The sequence below is a fragment of the Phyllobates terribilis genome, unplaced genomic scaffold (genome assembly GCF_046119375.1).
Source record: "Phyllobates terribilis strain yellow unplaced genomic scaffold, ASM4611937v1 Scaffold_8__6_contigs__length_399053987, whole genome shotgun sequence".
NCBI classification, from domain to species: domain Eukaryota; kingdom Metazoa; phylum Chordata; class Amphibia; order Anura; family Dendrobatidae; genus Phyllobates; species Phyllobates terribilis.
This window is the reverse complement of record NW_027362768.1, coordinates 177,663,637-177,679,464: the sequence shown is the minus strand read 5'-3', so window position 1 is coordinate 177,679,464 and position 15,828 is coordinate 177,663,637. Positions and strand designations below refer to the sequence as shown.

Genomic DNA, 15,828 nt, shown 5'->3' with positions numbered 1-15,828 from the left:
AGGTCTATGGTCTCAAAAGGGATATGCTTCCATTTAGTGACTGGGCGGTACATGCATTTTATGGTTTCTGGTCTTCTTTTTTCCTGGTCTCATCCTTTCCAGTTTGAATTGTGCCATTCTTCACCATTGTTAAATCTACATTTTTAAGCCATTACTTAGTTTTACTTATATTTGGGGAGACCATATATTTCCATAATGGCAGATAATTCTAGTTGTGCACAGATACAGAAGCAGGGGCTGTAGGAATATATATATATAAAAAAAAAAAAGTTTGTCAAAATAGGTGACAACCACTGTACAGATCTCCCTAGCTGACTGTATAAACAGATAAGTTATTAATTTGACAGAAGAGGGAGACCTGAGACTCATCCATTAGATCAATGGCAGGGTAAGCAAGTAGGTAAACTGTGACCCTTGATCTGTTGTGGATCTACAAATACCAGCACAGCCAATGCCCGATTTTTCCAGAAAAGAATTGGGGAGGCCTTACAATCCCTCATAGGACTGAACAAAGATGTTAAAAAAAGACAAAGTTGTCGTTGTACAGGCCTCTTCTACAAGGTGAGGACGTGATCTTGCTGGCAGGATAATGAAAACAAAGCATTTTTGTTATGGGCCGCACCATGAACGAATGTATCTTAAAAGCTGTGTTATCTTAAAGGCAAATCATATAGCAGGAACAGTAATAGAAAGACTAAACAACCTGGTAGCAGGCAGAGGAAGTGACATGTATTAGTGGGTAAACTATCTCCCCTGGCAGTCTAACAAAACAAATGATACCGGCACGCTGTGCAGAGAGGCACATAGGCTCTTGGCCAAGAGCCCAAAAATAGCGTTAGATGTAACAGACAGAGGCAGTAGATGGATCTCCACAATGCCTCGTACGTGTTATTCGACCATGCTGGGGAAAAGTCATCTACGCCTTTGCCCATATTAATGACAGAAGTGCCCCTTCCTATTGTCTCATTGAATTTCCTTTGTTTCAGTGTTTTGCCTTGAGATACACGTACTCCGAGGAGGGTTCCTGTGCAACTACAGAGTAATAATTCCTGTTCTGCTGTTTGTACCAATGTCACGTCTTGTCTTTTTCATCAATTTCCTCCTTCCGCGAATTTATTGTCCGGGTACTGCAGCTCTACGGGAACAGGCAGCTAAACAGTCGCTCTATTTTAGAGATCTGAGAAGACTAGAATATATATGGATTTGAATGTGGTGGAACTTTGGAGGTGGAAGATCATGGAAAAAAAAATTTGTCTGATGCTGTTTCATCCATATAGTCTTATACATGGTGTTCTTCAATGCCAGTATACTTCTGCTAAGTACCAACACAAGATTATAGGTCATGATGCAGCACACACCTTAGATGGAGCTTGTAAATCAAAGTGGCTTCCATTTTCCTTTGGGATAAGAACTTCAACAGGCCAGGAAATGCTCTTGGAAAATGGGTATCTAAATTAGCGTTCCTCCAGAATGACCCAAACTTGTCTCTCTTTTGCAACCTATTAGAGGTACTGACCCCCTAAATGATCCTTGAAACAGGACCCCAGAAAATTAGCCATATAAAAAGTCAGAAGCACCTATAGATTGTTGTATAGGTTGTCTGTGCCACTATGAAACTTGGACTGTCCATGGTTGACTTTTCCAGTCTTTTTTTTTTTTCATCTTGGAGATAAACAATGGAAGTGCTGTCTGGTGTCTCGTGATCTGCCATGGGCATGCATGTTATTGAGTAGACAACTGTTGGCCAAAACTTTGTGACAATAAACAGAGCCAATTTCACTCTTTACTCAGAGAATCAAGTGGGTTGAGTGACTGGTAGACAACTGTTGTGCCTCTTATCTCAGGGAAAATAATCTAGCCTGTTGGTGAAGGAGCTATTTAATGTCCAAATCCATTGGGCATAAGGATGCTCAGACTCCAGTCTGCTGTAGGGATGATTAACAGATCTAATAACGTGTTATACTGATCACAAAGTAAGCGCTTCAGGCCGGACCTCGAATGAGTTCCTTATTCTTATTTCTTCTGCATATTAAGAGGTTACAAAGGAAGTAATTTATGCAGTTTCAGCTATCTATTGTGTCCTTTGTATTAAAGCAGTTTCCTTCCCGCTGCCTTCCCAGAAAAAGCCATCACAAGCCTTAGTCGGATTTTGTTATTGAAGGCACTGGTAACTTACACGCTACATGTAAGGACAGACGTATCAATAAACTTAGCCCTGTAGTTAAAGTGGGGGCGAAATGGGGGGGGGGGGGATGGGGGGAGTGAGATCCCTAAATACAGATTTTATTTTTTATATCTGCTCTATATAAGGTCTGGACAAGTTGTAGGTTTTCTTGCCAATACCCAGAATCACTCTGGCGCTGTATACCATCTCGGCAGAGTCATTTTAATTATGTGCTATGTGACTCAGTGCAAAAACAAAATTCTGAAATAAAAGTGACAAACATGTTGAGTAAACTCTCCTGGCAAACACATTTTCCAAATTCCTTCACTAGTTAATTAACTGGAGCAAATCAGGAAAAAGTGACCAAACAAAAACCTATTTATCCTGCGAGTAACATTTCCAAACCTCCGGTGTAGCTCCCTGGAAGTAAAAATCCGGATGGCCGTTGCCAAGCTGTCATGTTACATGCTGACTTATGTTTTATAACCCTGCTGAGCTATGAGGGGACAATGGCTGCATTCAGGGATGGAGGTGTCACTGGCCTGGACCGTTCATCAGACAACCTGAAGGCAGAGCAGAGCTAGAAACCCACAACTCAACATCACAGTTTCCCTATAATCCCTGACTGCAGGATGTAGTCAAAAAGTGTACTGTCCCCTTCCAATGTAGCAGAGCTGAATTTGTAATTTTTCATAATTTACAGTGATATCATGATAGATTTACTTGCTGAATTCTTAGTGAGTTATCCGAACCAGACAAAGGATAAATTCAGCTCCGCTACACCAATGTTAGATAAACCTCCCTCTTTTCAGTAATTGCATATGGCAGCCATAGTACTGATTTTTTAAATTCCAATATGCCCTATAACTAAATGTGCTACTTACTTTCGCACTGATACATTGATGAAGCCAATTTGTATTATCCCAACACAGTAATTCCATGAAATCCCAGTTTTACTAAATCTGTTATAGCAGTGCTATACAATCGCCATGTCATTTAGACCTTGATTTGACAACGCTTTCAGGACTTATACGTAAAGGAATAATAGGTACTGATCATTTTTTTTTATTCACCTCTGTTGGAGTATTACTTAAAATGTCCCACAACTTCAATGGTGCAAAAATCACATTTGTGTCACACAGGAACCAGTCTTTGTTTTACCACCACTGAATTAATTATCCTTCCCTTTTGCATGAATTGTACACCATTCCTGCAGTAAGCAGGCGATAGCTTCTTTTTCCGCACTCAAGGTCAAATCCAAGTTCCAGACGGTGAAATTGGAACAATATTCGTATCCATACCACCGACTTAATACTGGCTTCCTAAACAATAAATACCCAATGGGTGTTTTCTTTCCACACAGAACAAGGCTTTGCATGAAATATCATGTCTCGAAATGTCTTGAATCAATTTGGCTAATCTCCTGCAGTCTGGAGAGAGCTGAGGCTTTTGTTGTTGTAATCATAGTCTCTTCTACCTAAGTCAGGAAGGAGACAGGAAACTGGAGTCACACTTAACAGCTGTGTCTTGCCCACTCTCCCGCTGCCATGACGTAGTTTGGCTGGGGTAACGCCAGGCCAGGAACTCAGGGAGCGAGGTGTCAGGAAGGTGGGTCACATTTTAGAGTGTTATTGGAGAAAGGGGGGTCCTACTCATTCTTTCTACTCATTCCCAATCTCTTCCTCTTATTCTTTCCCGAAACATCCTGTTTTCAAAACAAGTGTCTATGAGCATTCGATCATAGGCTACATAGTATTGTCAGGGGGCTGCATAGTATTACCAAGGGGCTACCTATTATTATTATTGGGGTACATAATATTACTAGGGGGCTACATAGCATCATCATCAGGCTACATGTTATTACCAGGGGACTACATAGCAACATCAGGGAGCTGAATACTATTGGGCTACATAGCACATACATAGTATTTATTATAAGGGGGCTACATATTAAATATAAAGTAATATTAGGGGGCTATGTAGTACATATATAATATTATCGGGCTACAGAGTACATACATATTATTAGGGGGCTACATAATATTATAAGGGGGCTACTTAGTACATAGAGACTAACGTACCCTAGGTCCATCACTCTTAAAGGGCAGGTGCACCCCAATTTATGTTCGAATAGGACGCAGTTGTAGGGCTTTGTGTGCTGGGACGCTTGCACTTCATAGTAATAAATAGATTATGCTGCAGGTTTACAGCAATTTATATCTTAAAAATATCTAGAATATTAGAAACCAGTACATTTCTCACTGTGTCAAATTATTTTGATCATTAAGAATTAAGTGTAGTGAAAAACAGCTCCACTAAAAATCTGTGGCAGGGATATTATATTTCCAGCAACTGAATAGAAAACAGTTGATCTATAAATTTGGTCGGTCAGATGTATTATAGTGAATGTGCCACGATGTAATTGATAGAAATGATGAGACCGTTTGGTAAATGTATGCCAATCAATCTATGCCATTGCTGTGTGGTAAAGAAAAAAACAAATCTGCAGCTTTGTAACCAAAAACTTCACTTAGTAAAAGATAAATGATATAAAAGATTTGATGCTGTCCTAACAGGTGGTCACTGTGTAGCAAAAATAATCTCAGTTAGATGTTTGTTTACACCGAGTTTCCTATAGACACCAATATTATATCCATTAAATTCAGCTCTGCTATATCTGTAAAACTCAGCCTTGCCAAATCTGTGAAATCTAGAAGTAATATATCCATAAAATCAAAGCTCCAATATATTTGTAGAATCCAGCTCTGCTACATCCATAACACCTCTCATACACCAATAAAAAAATCATCTTTACTACATCTGTAGCTCCGATGTATAATTGTAAAACACGACTGTGCTGTATAATTGCAGCCCTGCAACACCTATAAAACCATTCAATTATTAATTGTGAAGGTAACGAGTGTACAGCTTGTAAAATTTAACAAACAGGCTTTGATCCTCTGAGGCTATGTGCCCACGTTGCATTTATGAAGCAGAAAATTTCTGCTGCATAAATGCAAGTCCTCTCCCGGAAAAACGCATGCGGAATTCCGCACGCGTTTATCGCGCTTTTTTCGCGCGTTTATCACGCGTTTTCCACATGCGGAATTGCCTTGCGTTTTTTATGCATTGAACAAAGGCAATTCTGCTTGCGGAAACGCAAAATTAAATGACATGCTGCGGATTTTTGAACGCAGCATAAACGCTGCGGAAAAATCCGCAGCATGTGCATAGAACTTGCGGAATCCCATTGGGGACCATGGGGTGCGTGTTACCAAGCGTTTTTCAAGCGTTTACGCTGCGGAAATTCCGCATCAAAAACGCTTGAAAAATGCTACGTGGGCACACAGCCTAAGTCTTGTATTTTTTTTTTTGTACAATCCCCAACCAAAGTGGTCAGAGGCAGTCACTGCACTGTGCCGAAATCTCTGTAATACCCTCATAATCGGTAATCAGACCTGGTGAACGTGCAGAGAGATGAGAGGTTTGTGAAAGTTCTTTGGGTAATGGACTAGTGGAGACAAATGATTGCATTTAAGATACGACAAGTGCACAAAGTAATATTCACTCCAAAGAGTCCACAAATGCACAAAATAGCACTCCAAAGATACGACTAATACACAGTCCATATATACAAGAATTGCACAAAGTAAGGTTCACTCCAAAGATACGACAAATGCGCAAGGTAACTTTCAGTCCAAAAGATACAAGAAATGCACAAATGAACGCTCACGTCAAAGATACAACAAATGCACAAAGTAATGCCCATTCCAAAGATACGACAAATGCAAAAAGTAACACTCAGTCCAGCAATTGTCAGGTTTGAATATCATACATACACATATATATTATATTTAATATATGTGGATGACTAGCCTGTGGTTGTCAGTACCAATATCCAAACCAATGACCTGCACGTAGCGACAACCCAAAAGTACCTCTCCTACTGTAATATACTGGGATGGCATCACAGACAACTGATAAACCCCTCTGAATAAACACAGCACGTCTGACAGCCTGACTGGGTTAAATAAATTATAATAAATGCAAAAACCTGACAGTTCTAGAATATGAATCTTATAAAACAGGGACCTATATCATATATGTTTCCTGTGAAGTTATACACACATTTAATGCCAAGCCAGATTCCTTGCAGTAGTGATATCACCCCAAAGCACAAACTCGGCTCTACTTCTACGACCATCTCAGCATTTCTGTATTCACCATTGTTACGGATTAGGTTCTACATAATGATAACCTCCACGCGTTACATATTCAGGATCATTAACTTTCCACAATTCTATAACTGGTGCCGGACTTCATTTCTCAGTTTGCTTGGTACAGGTATTCTGGAATTTGTCATTGCAGTGTCTATAAAAGTATTATGTTTTCATCACCGAATGACAAGACATTAAAATTATCTTTTCACATAAGCTGAACAATTCATAGAGAATATAGATTTAGCAGCCATATATTGTGTAGCATGGAATGCTGTTACCACAACTGGAATATATTTTGTAAGTCAGTGTAATAATAGTGCAAGATTCATAGCAGGCAATGTCATGCACATGGTGGTCTCCGACCTGTGGCTTTTCAGCTGTAATTACCAGGCATTCTGAGAGTTGTAGTTTTGCAACATATAGAGAGCCACATAGGAGCCATACTGGAATATTGTGGTTTGGACACTTACTATAAATAATCAGGGAGAATTTATCAAACCATTTGTGACAGTTTCTGGCAGAAAAAAAGTTTCCCATTTCCCCAAACCAATTTTGGGGAAAAATGTGCTACTTTTCTTTTAAAATACTTTTTTTAAATTTACACAGCTCGTCACTTTTCCAGATGATCACAGCTGACATAGGTTTCAGGTGGTGGCCTTAATTTATTAGGTGTGAGCTTACTCCAGTGGGCTGCATGAAACGCCAGTATTAGTGAACTCCCCGCATTGTATGTTACATATTTTTCTTGCTCCTTTAAGACGTCTTCTATGTGCTTAGATATTCCTTTAGTTATCTTTCAGACAGAGTAAACACACATAGGACATTGCTGGTGGTCCATGGCAGACACTCACCTTATTTGATGCCATCTCACTGACCGATCTGTATGTCTGAATGGTTTCCAGCTGATCCAAGCACCAGTCCAATTCTTCCAGGGTGTCCATGGCAAGTTTCTGATAGGAGTCCTCTGCAAACAAACACATGGACATATATTCAGGCTCCAGGCTCTGCATGGTGGCTTCAGGTCCACCACCGCAGCTGAGACACACTGGACTGTAAGCTGAGCAATGCTCCTTCATCATGGGCAGCAGCAGCCTGTCCTGTCCTCTCTACTGTTCAGCACTAATCTGAGCTCCACACAAGCATTGCCTGTTTTCTATCAAGCCCTGTGCTGATGTCAGATGAGAACTAACTTCCTGCATGGGGTGGGAGGATCATCAGCCTGAGCACTGGCTGCATACTTTTCCAGCCCTGCCATTCCTCAGAAGCTGCTCTTCACTTCTTATAAGCATTAATCACCACACTCATACAGTTGAGCAACACAAAGCTTTCCAAAGTTTCCACTTATTAGAAATACAACAGCTGCAATCAACGTATATATCATCTTCCAATATACTACATACAGTACAGACCAAAAGTTTGGACACACCTCATTTAAAGATTTTTCTGTATTTTCATGACAATGAAAATTGTACATTCACACTGAAGGCATCAAAACTATGAATTAACACATGTGGAATTATATACTCAACAAAAAAGTGTGAAACAACTGAAAATATGTCTTATATTCTTGGTTCTTCAAAGTAGCCACCTTTTGCTTTGATGACTGCTTTGCACACTCTTGGCATTCTCTTGATGACCTTCAAGAGGTAGTCACCGGAAATGGTCTTCACTTCACAGGTGTGCCCTGTCAGGTTTAATAAGTGGGATTTCTTGCCTTATAAATGGGGTTGGGACCATCAGTTGTGTTGTGCAGAAGTCAGGTGGATACACAGCTGATAGTCCTACTGAATAGACTGTTAGAATTTGTATTATGGCAAGAAAAAAGCAGCTAAGTAAAGAAAAACGAGTGGCCATCATTACTTTAAGAAATGAAGGTCAGTCAGTCCGAAAAATTGGGCAAACTTTGAAAGTGTCCCCAGGTGCAATTGCAAAAACCATCAAGCGCTACAAAAAACCTGGCTCACATGAGGACCGCCCCAGGAAAGGAAGACCAAGAGTCACCTCTGCTTCTGAGGATAAGTTTATCCGAGTCACCAGCCTCAGAAATCGCAGGTTAACAGCAGCTCAGATTAGAGACCAGGTCAATGCCACACAGAGTTCTAGCAGCAGACACATCTCTACAACAACTGTTAAGAGGAGACTTTGTGCAGCAGGCCTTCATGGTAAAATAGCTGCTAGGAAACCACTGCTAAGGACAGGCAACAAGCAGAAGAGACTTGTTTGGGCTGAAGAACACAAGGAATGGACATTAGACCAGTGGAAATCTGTGCTTTGGTCTGATGAGTCCAAATTTGAGATCTTTGGTTCCAACCACCGTGTCTTTGTGTGACGCAGAAAAGGTGAACGGATGTACTCTACATGCCTGGTTCCCACCGTGAAGCATGAAGGAGGAGGTGTGATGGTGTGGGGGTGCTTTGCTGGTGACACTGTTGGGGATTTATTCAAAATTGAAGGCATACTGAACCAGCATGGCTACCACAGCATCTTGCAGCGGCATGCTATTCCATCCGGTTTGCGTTTAGTTGACCATCATTTATTTTTCAACAGGACAATGACCCCAAACACACCTCCAGGCTGTGTAAGGGCTATTTGACCAAGGAGGAGAGTGATGGGGTGCTACGCCAGATGACCTGGCCTCCACAGTCACCAGACCTGAACCCAATCGAGATGGTTTGGGGTGAGCTGGACCGCAGAGTGAAGGCAAAAGGGCAAACAAGTGCTAAGCATCTCTGGGAACTCCTTCAAGATTGTTGGAAGACCATTTCCGGTGACTACCTCTTGAAGCTCATCAAGAGAATGCCAAGAGTGTGCAAAGCAGTCATCAAAGCAAAAGGTGGCTACTTTGAAGAACCTAGAATATAAGACATATTTTCAGTTGTTTCACACTTTTTTGTTAAGTATATAATTACACATGTGTTAATTCATAGTTTTGATGCCTTCAGGGTGAATGTACAATTTTCATAGTCATGAAAATACAGAAAAATCTTTAAATGAGGTGTGTCCAAACTTTTGGTCTGTACTGTATGTAATCACCTGATAGTGGGGGAAGACTGTGGCTCCATGCAATGACCTTATACAGCGGGGTGATTGTAACTTCATACAACTGGGGGCAACAATAGCAAAGCGTGGCGAATGGTGCAAAATGGTTAACTAAAGAAACATCTGCTTTTCAGAGGATCTCCTATTTTAATACCATACAATTTTAGGTCTTACAGTTTGCGCTGTTAAACTTTTTAAATTTTAATAAATTTATTTCAATTAAAGTTCCTTTTTTTCTGATACAGAGCTCCAAATCCCCTGCATGAACACAGGGGTAAATAATACAATTTTAGCTTCCTGCAGTTACCAATAGGGGGAGCTCACTTCTTAGTGTTTTATTATTCAGTTCAATGGAAAAGCAATATACAGTCGGCTTCCTCTAGTGGTGGCTGCAGCCTGGGAGCTAGAATTTTATCCCTAGGGTATTAAGAGACTACATATCAGAAATAAGGAGCTCCAGCAGCTATCATGATATATTAAGAAATCACCTATTTAGATAAAAATACACACATCAAAATTATATTAACCCCTTAATTACCGCCAATATGACTTAAAACTGACCTGCGATAAAAGAGACTAGCATACTCTGACGGGTGACGGTACAGCAGCTATCAGCTGTACACTATGGCTGACAACTTTCTGCATCAGCCATGATCAGTGTTGGCAATTATCATGGCTGTTTAACCCCTTAAATTCAGCTGGCAATAGTGACTACAACACCTAGATGGTAACAGGAATGTGGGGGCTTCCTCTTTAACCCCATCGGCACCCTGGGATCTTAATCGTGTAGTCCTGATGTTTGCCATGGCAATTCATGGCCAACTAATGGCCTTAAAGTCTTCCAGCTATAGTGGCCTGTTCAGAATGTATCAACATTTAGGTGGTAAAAATACATTTTTTCATTCCTGTCATGTCACTTTGCATTAATTCCTGAAAAGCACCTGAAGGGTTAATAAACTTTCTGAAAACCATTTTGAATATGTTGAGGGGCGCTGTTTTTAAAATGGTATCCCTTTTGGGGATTTCCAGTATATAGGACCCCCAAAGTAATTTCAAAACTGAATAGGTCCCTAAAAAAATACGTTTTCGTAAATTTCCTTGAAAAAAATGAAAAATTACTGCTACATTTTTAAACCTTCTAAAATGTTAACAAAATAAAACAGCATTTTACAAATGGTGCGGATGTAAAGCAGACATGAGGGAAATGTTATTTATTAATGTTTTTGTGTGGTATGACTAGCTGGATTAAAGGGAAAATCATTCAAAGTTTGAAAATTGTTAACTTTTTTAAAAAATTTTGTCACTTTTCTGATATTTTTACAAATAAACACAAAACATATCAACCTAAATTTACCACTATCATAAAGTATAACGTGTCACGAACAAACAGTCTCAAAATCAATTGGCTATGTTGAAGCATTCCAGAGTTATTACTACATAAAGTGACACATTAGATTTCAAAAATTTGGCTTGGTCATTAAGGAGTTAAAGGTGGAGCGTCCTATAAAGTTAATTTAAGTTAAACGTGGGATTCCTAACCTGTTTAACAGTGTCTTTACTATGGATTATGCGTTTCAATATCCACTGCTCAACATTGATAATGCAACAACAAGAAGGTAATGTCATAGAATTATGAAAATCACAGGATCGATAGACAAGTTCATGATCTGCAAATGATGAAAAAATGGAAACATTTTCAAAATGTTTCAATTTATTCAGTCTGGAGCATGAGCGCCACGTGCAATTAGACTTGGCTGCTATCAGTGAGGTTATTAATGGTCTTCTGAGGAAGGTTCTGCCGCTGAATCCACTTGGGCAAATCATCAAGATCCGCTGCTGACAGCTCCTGTGTAACTGCCAGCCAATGATGTCCCATATGTGCTTTATGAGCGACAAGTCAGAAGACGCTGCAAACCATGGTTGCAGGTTTAGGCCACACATGCTGGCTCACAGTAGCATGAGAAGTATGCATCTTAGCATTGTCATGTTGAAAAACCGCTCCTGGGACACTTTGGAGAAGTGGCCGCATCGATGGTTGGCGATTGATCCTTTCTGTGCAAGTGAAATTGTGTCTACACAAAAACCAACAAAAGGTGTTTCCATGACATTGGGCTACGAGCCAGACATCCAGATATAGGTGTCCACTGACCTCACCCCACCACTCTCAAGGGCTAACATGATGCAGAACAAGATGGTAATGGAGGTTGGATTGGAGGTTTATCCTCTTCAGAGATGAGTCCCACTTTTATCTTGAATGCAATGATAGCCAAAGATCGGTCTGGAGATCACGTGGGAAACTCCATAACTTGGAAACATCACACTGATCCTACTCCCAGGATTATGGCATGGGTTGGCATAATGTTCGATAGCCGGACCCCTCCTTTAGTCTTTAATTCATGTACAGTAACATAACAGTTCGGTGTTACATTGATTTAGTCATGAATCAAGCGGTGCATCCATTTCTCCAAAGTGTCCTAAGAGCCATTTTTTAACATGAAAACACCAGACCGCATGTTGCTGGTGGTACTGTGAGCAGCCTGTGTGGCCTAAACTTGCTAATATGGCCTGCATCGACTCCAGACTTGTCTTCTATCAAACACATCTGGGATGTCATTGGTTGGCAATTGCAAAGGGAGATGCCAGTGGTGAAACTTGAAGTTCTATTTTTAAAAAAAAAAAAAAAAAAATTGCTACATTTAACATGTTGCAAAAAAAAACCAATGAATTAGTACAAATGGATACAATCAAATTAGTAGTTACATATACAGAAACAGGAGTCATATTTTTACAGCCTTGGAGAATTAATACATGGACCAGAATAAATATAAAGGACTTGCTGACTAGATAAGACATCAAGACTGATTGAGACTCCAGCCATGAGAAAAATGGCAGAAGAATGCTGGTATCAGAGACCCCAATACTTCAGACTGAGATGAGGGAAGGAGAAACAGAACACACATAACAAAAGAGAACACATCAAGAAAGAAATGTAACCACTGCGATACTTGAGGGTCAGGAGACTATCTATCCAAAGATCCCAGACCTTTTTGAAATTTAGCAGGACATCCTCCATTTTGAAAGATAGCTGTCTCATATGAAATAGGAGTATTAACCAGGACTTTCCAACTGTTAATTGTGTGTCATCCATCCAGTGGAGAGCAGTTTTTCTGGTTAAGAATAAAATTTCCCTGAGAAAGATATGTGTGATGCTGTCACTGTTCTTCGATATACAGCCGAAATAAAGCCTAAGGGGTTCACATAATATAGGAAATGATAATAGAGAAGAAAGCAACCTAAAACATTAATCTAAAAAGAGGATATGGGTGCAAGACACTATCGTATGCCAAAAATCAGCATTCGCGGAATGGGGATCTTGCTGACATGTGTGCCCAAGTGCATTTGGGACGCAGAACCTTCCTCATACAGTCATTAATAACCTCATTAATAGAAGCCGGGGCTGTAAGGGCCTGGATTTCTGCACGTGGCGTCATACTCCAGACTGAATAAATTGAGATATTTTGAAAAGTTGTTTTTTGTTTTTTCATCATTTGCAGATATTAACATGTCTATCGATTCTCTGGTTTCCTTAATTCTATGACTTTTCCTTCTCGGTGTTGCAATTTTATTGTTGAGGAGTGTATATTGTCTTTGGGCAGTTTCATTTTCTTATGTTTTAATACAGATATCAATATTTTCATTTTGTTAAGGGCTCTTGCACATGATTGTACTGTGAACTGCATAATACCGATCTATAACACCACAACATAGATGGCTGCAATTCCATGTGATACTGGAGGAGTATTAGTCAGTGCACATCTGTAGAGGCGGGCTACGTTTCTTTAGTCCATGTGCACCTGTTGTGCATTTATTTATATGCGTCAGCTTCTCCATTTGAAATGTGAATTACAAAAACCTCCTGTAACTCAGATTATAAAACCAGATGGAAATGCACATGTTGGGAAAAGTGAAACTGTAACTGTGGTGTTAATCTTATTCTGGTTCTGAAACCTTATCTTAATATACCCTATTAGGGAATTCTGAATTAATAGAGGGAGGGACTTTCAGGCTCTTCATTTCTTGGCCTGAGTTGGTAGCATTAATAAGAGTATCTCACACTCTGGTCCTGCATTAGATGGACAGCCATTGGTGTGAATGGGCTCTGTGTAATGCTTCATCTCTCCTATGGTGGTGCTGCAGTGAAATTGAATATATGCTTTCAGGTTTCTCCACAGATAATATATGATTATTGGAGGACCCAGCAGGAGGACCCTTTCTGATCTGCTTATTGTCAAGAGTACATTTTGATAATCTTCGATTTTCATAGCGGAGAACCCCTTTAAATCAGCCCTATACAGATAAATAACTAACAGAAATCTGCATGGATGCCACTTTCTAGTACACATTTGACCTAACTATTGGGAAGCAAGGAACAGTACTGTGATTTTTAATTAGTAACCCTGGGCCTGGCACGGATATCGGTTACACGGGCTGGAGCAAATTTTTATAGGGGCAAGTGTATGTGCTTAATCTTGAATTTCCTTTTGACAAAATGTTTCTTACACACTACATACACCACATATGCTGCTAACACCATAGTTGACCAAATAGCTATTCCTTCCACCTCCTCTGCTGGGTGTGCATGTGTTTTTATATAGGGAGAGATGTCTGTCAGCGACTTAGACATTGTGGGAACCATTAATCTAGCATGTGAAAATCCAACATATCCAATAGTTCATTACAGTCAACCTCTGCCATTAGAAGAGAGGACACCCCTATATATACACATTAGATGGTCGGACACTCCTGACAACAATAGTGGTTGCAGCTCACTATATCTAATATGTATTTGCATCCTAAGGTGTTGAATTGTGACATGAACATAGGTAAGACAGTACCATTGTTTTGCATGAGATTAAATTAAAACTTCATCCTATTTCTGCACATTTTCTACATAATTGCGCTACGGATTTGACATCCATAACCCATGACACGCTGGTGGGTGTGGATCTACTGCACCTCAGACCGGGGAGAGCCTGGAGGAGCGTAACTAAGCAACCACCTGTTTCTTCACTAAAGCCCCTGGTGAAGGTGCCTTAAGTACTAAGTGCCTCCCAGCCATTGGCTTGGGACACATCAGGTGCGTGCACTGTCACTTTAAGAGACAGGGTGCGTGCACCCTAAGCATGCTGCCAGGAGACCTGCGTGGCATGCGCAGGCCCTGGGACACAGGAGGCGCTGTGAGACCCAGAACAGAGGATGCAGCTAGGCGGCCGTGGCAGTGAGTATGTCAGTGTCCCTGTCCGGGTTAGGGGGCAGCAGTGTGCAAGGATGCCTGCTTTACAACATGCCATTGAAATATATGATGTGTTTGTTATGGATGCATTTTGGGGCCACTGTGGCTGGCAATGATATGGTGTTTGGTAACTGTTATGGATGCAATTGTGAGGCATTAATGGCTAGTTGTTAGGGTATGTGCTCACGATGCGACCGGGCCAGCGGCCCAGACACTGCGGAAGCATAAAATGAGCGGCGGCCTTTTTTTTCACATGTGGACTTTCCTCATAGAGGTTAGGTTTATGGGGAAAGCCCGCATGCGGACCCACAAGAGAAATTGACATGTTGCGGTCTCAAAAGACGCGCCTTATGTCAGTTTCCGTGGATGAGCCGCAGACGCATAGTGGACATGGGATTTCTAGAAATCCCATCCACTATGCTGTAACAGCTGGCCGCTGTGGGTTTGACACTGCATAAACACGCAGCATCAAACCCGCAGCGGCTCCGGATCGTGGGCACACAGCCTTATGGATGCACTTGCCAGGCACTGTGGTTGGCATTAGACTTCTGAAAGATAAAGCCACGCTACACTTAAGGTGACGCACACACCTGTCCATCTTTTTTACCTCTCTTACTTAAGCAGTCAGCACCCATTTGTGTTGTTATAGTCACAAGTTGGCTGCTGACATGTTGGGGGTCTATGTATGACCCATGAAAATTTATACAATAAAAAATCTCGACAATAGTGGGGAATAAGAGGTAATGAAATAATGGAAAGACATGACAGCTGAGAGTACAGATGCGGATAAGTCAAGCTGCTGTGTGTTTCACATAGAGTATTAATGCGCTAAGCCAGATACCAGTGGCGCCTTAGTGATGCAGGTTGCACTAGTGTTATATAAAATAACACTTAATGAGCTGCAAAATCTGCAACACATTTATAGTGATCAAGGCCAGTTATGTGGCAGAGGAGGCACCAGGAATTGGGTGGAACTGAACACCCATACGATATTAATTACACCCGCATTAACTGTGGTGATTTAACTTTTGCCGAGTTTCGGGTGTTTCTGTGTTAGATCAATCACACTCAGACGACTGTTTATTTCCTTGCGCATTTAATAAGTTATGACT

At 40.7% G+C, this 15,828-nt stretch overlaps 1 protein-coding gene and 1 long non-coding RNA gene across 4 annotated transcripts in view; one reads left to right on the top strand and one right to left on the bottom strand.

Annotated features, from left to right (window-relative positions):
• PDE4B (phosphodiesterase 4B) overlaps window positions 1–15,828 on the bottom strand; it is a 570,792-nt gene that overhangs the window by 12,275 nt on the left and 542,689 nt on the right. For all 3 annotated transcript variants that reach the window (XM_073643831.1, XM_073643832.1, XM_073643833.1), the window contains one exon: window positions 7,236–7,348. In XM_073643831.1, coding sequence (XP_073499932.1) covers window positions 7,236–7,348 — 113 coding nt within the window. The remainder of the gene's footprint in view (window positions 1–7,235; window positions 7,349–15,828) is intronic.
• Window positions 3,630–15,828, top strand: part of LOC141157054 (uncharacterized) — a 54,295-nt gene continuing 42,096 nt past the window's right edge. The window contains exon 1 of the long non-coding RNA XR_012247741.1: window positions 3,630–3,772. This is a non-coding gene — a long non-coding RNA (uncharacterized lncRNA). The remainder of the gene's footprint in view (window positions 3,773–15,828) is intronic.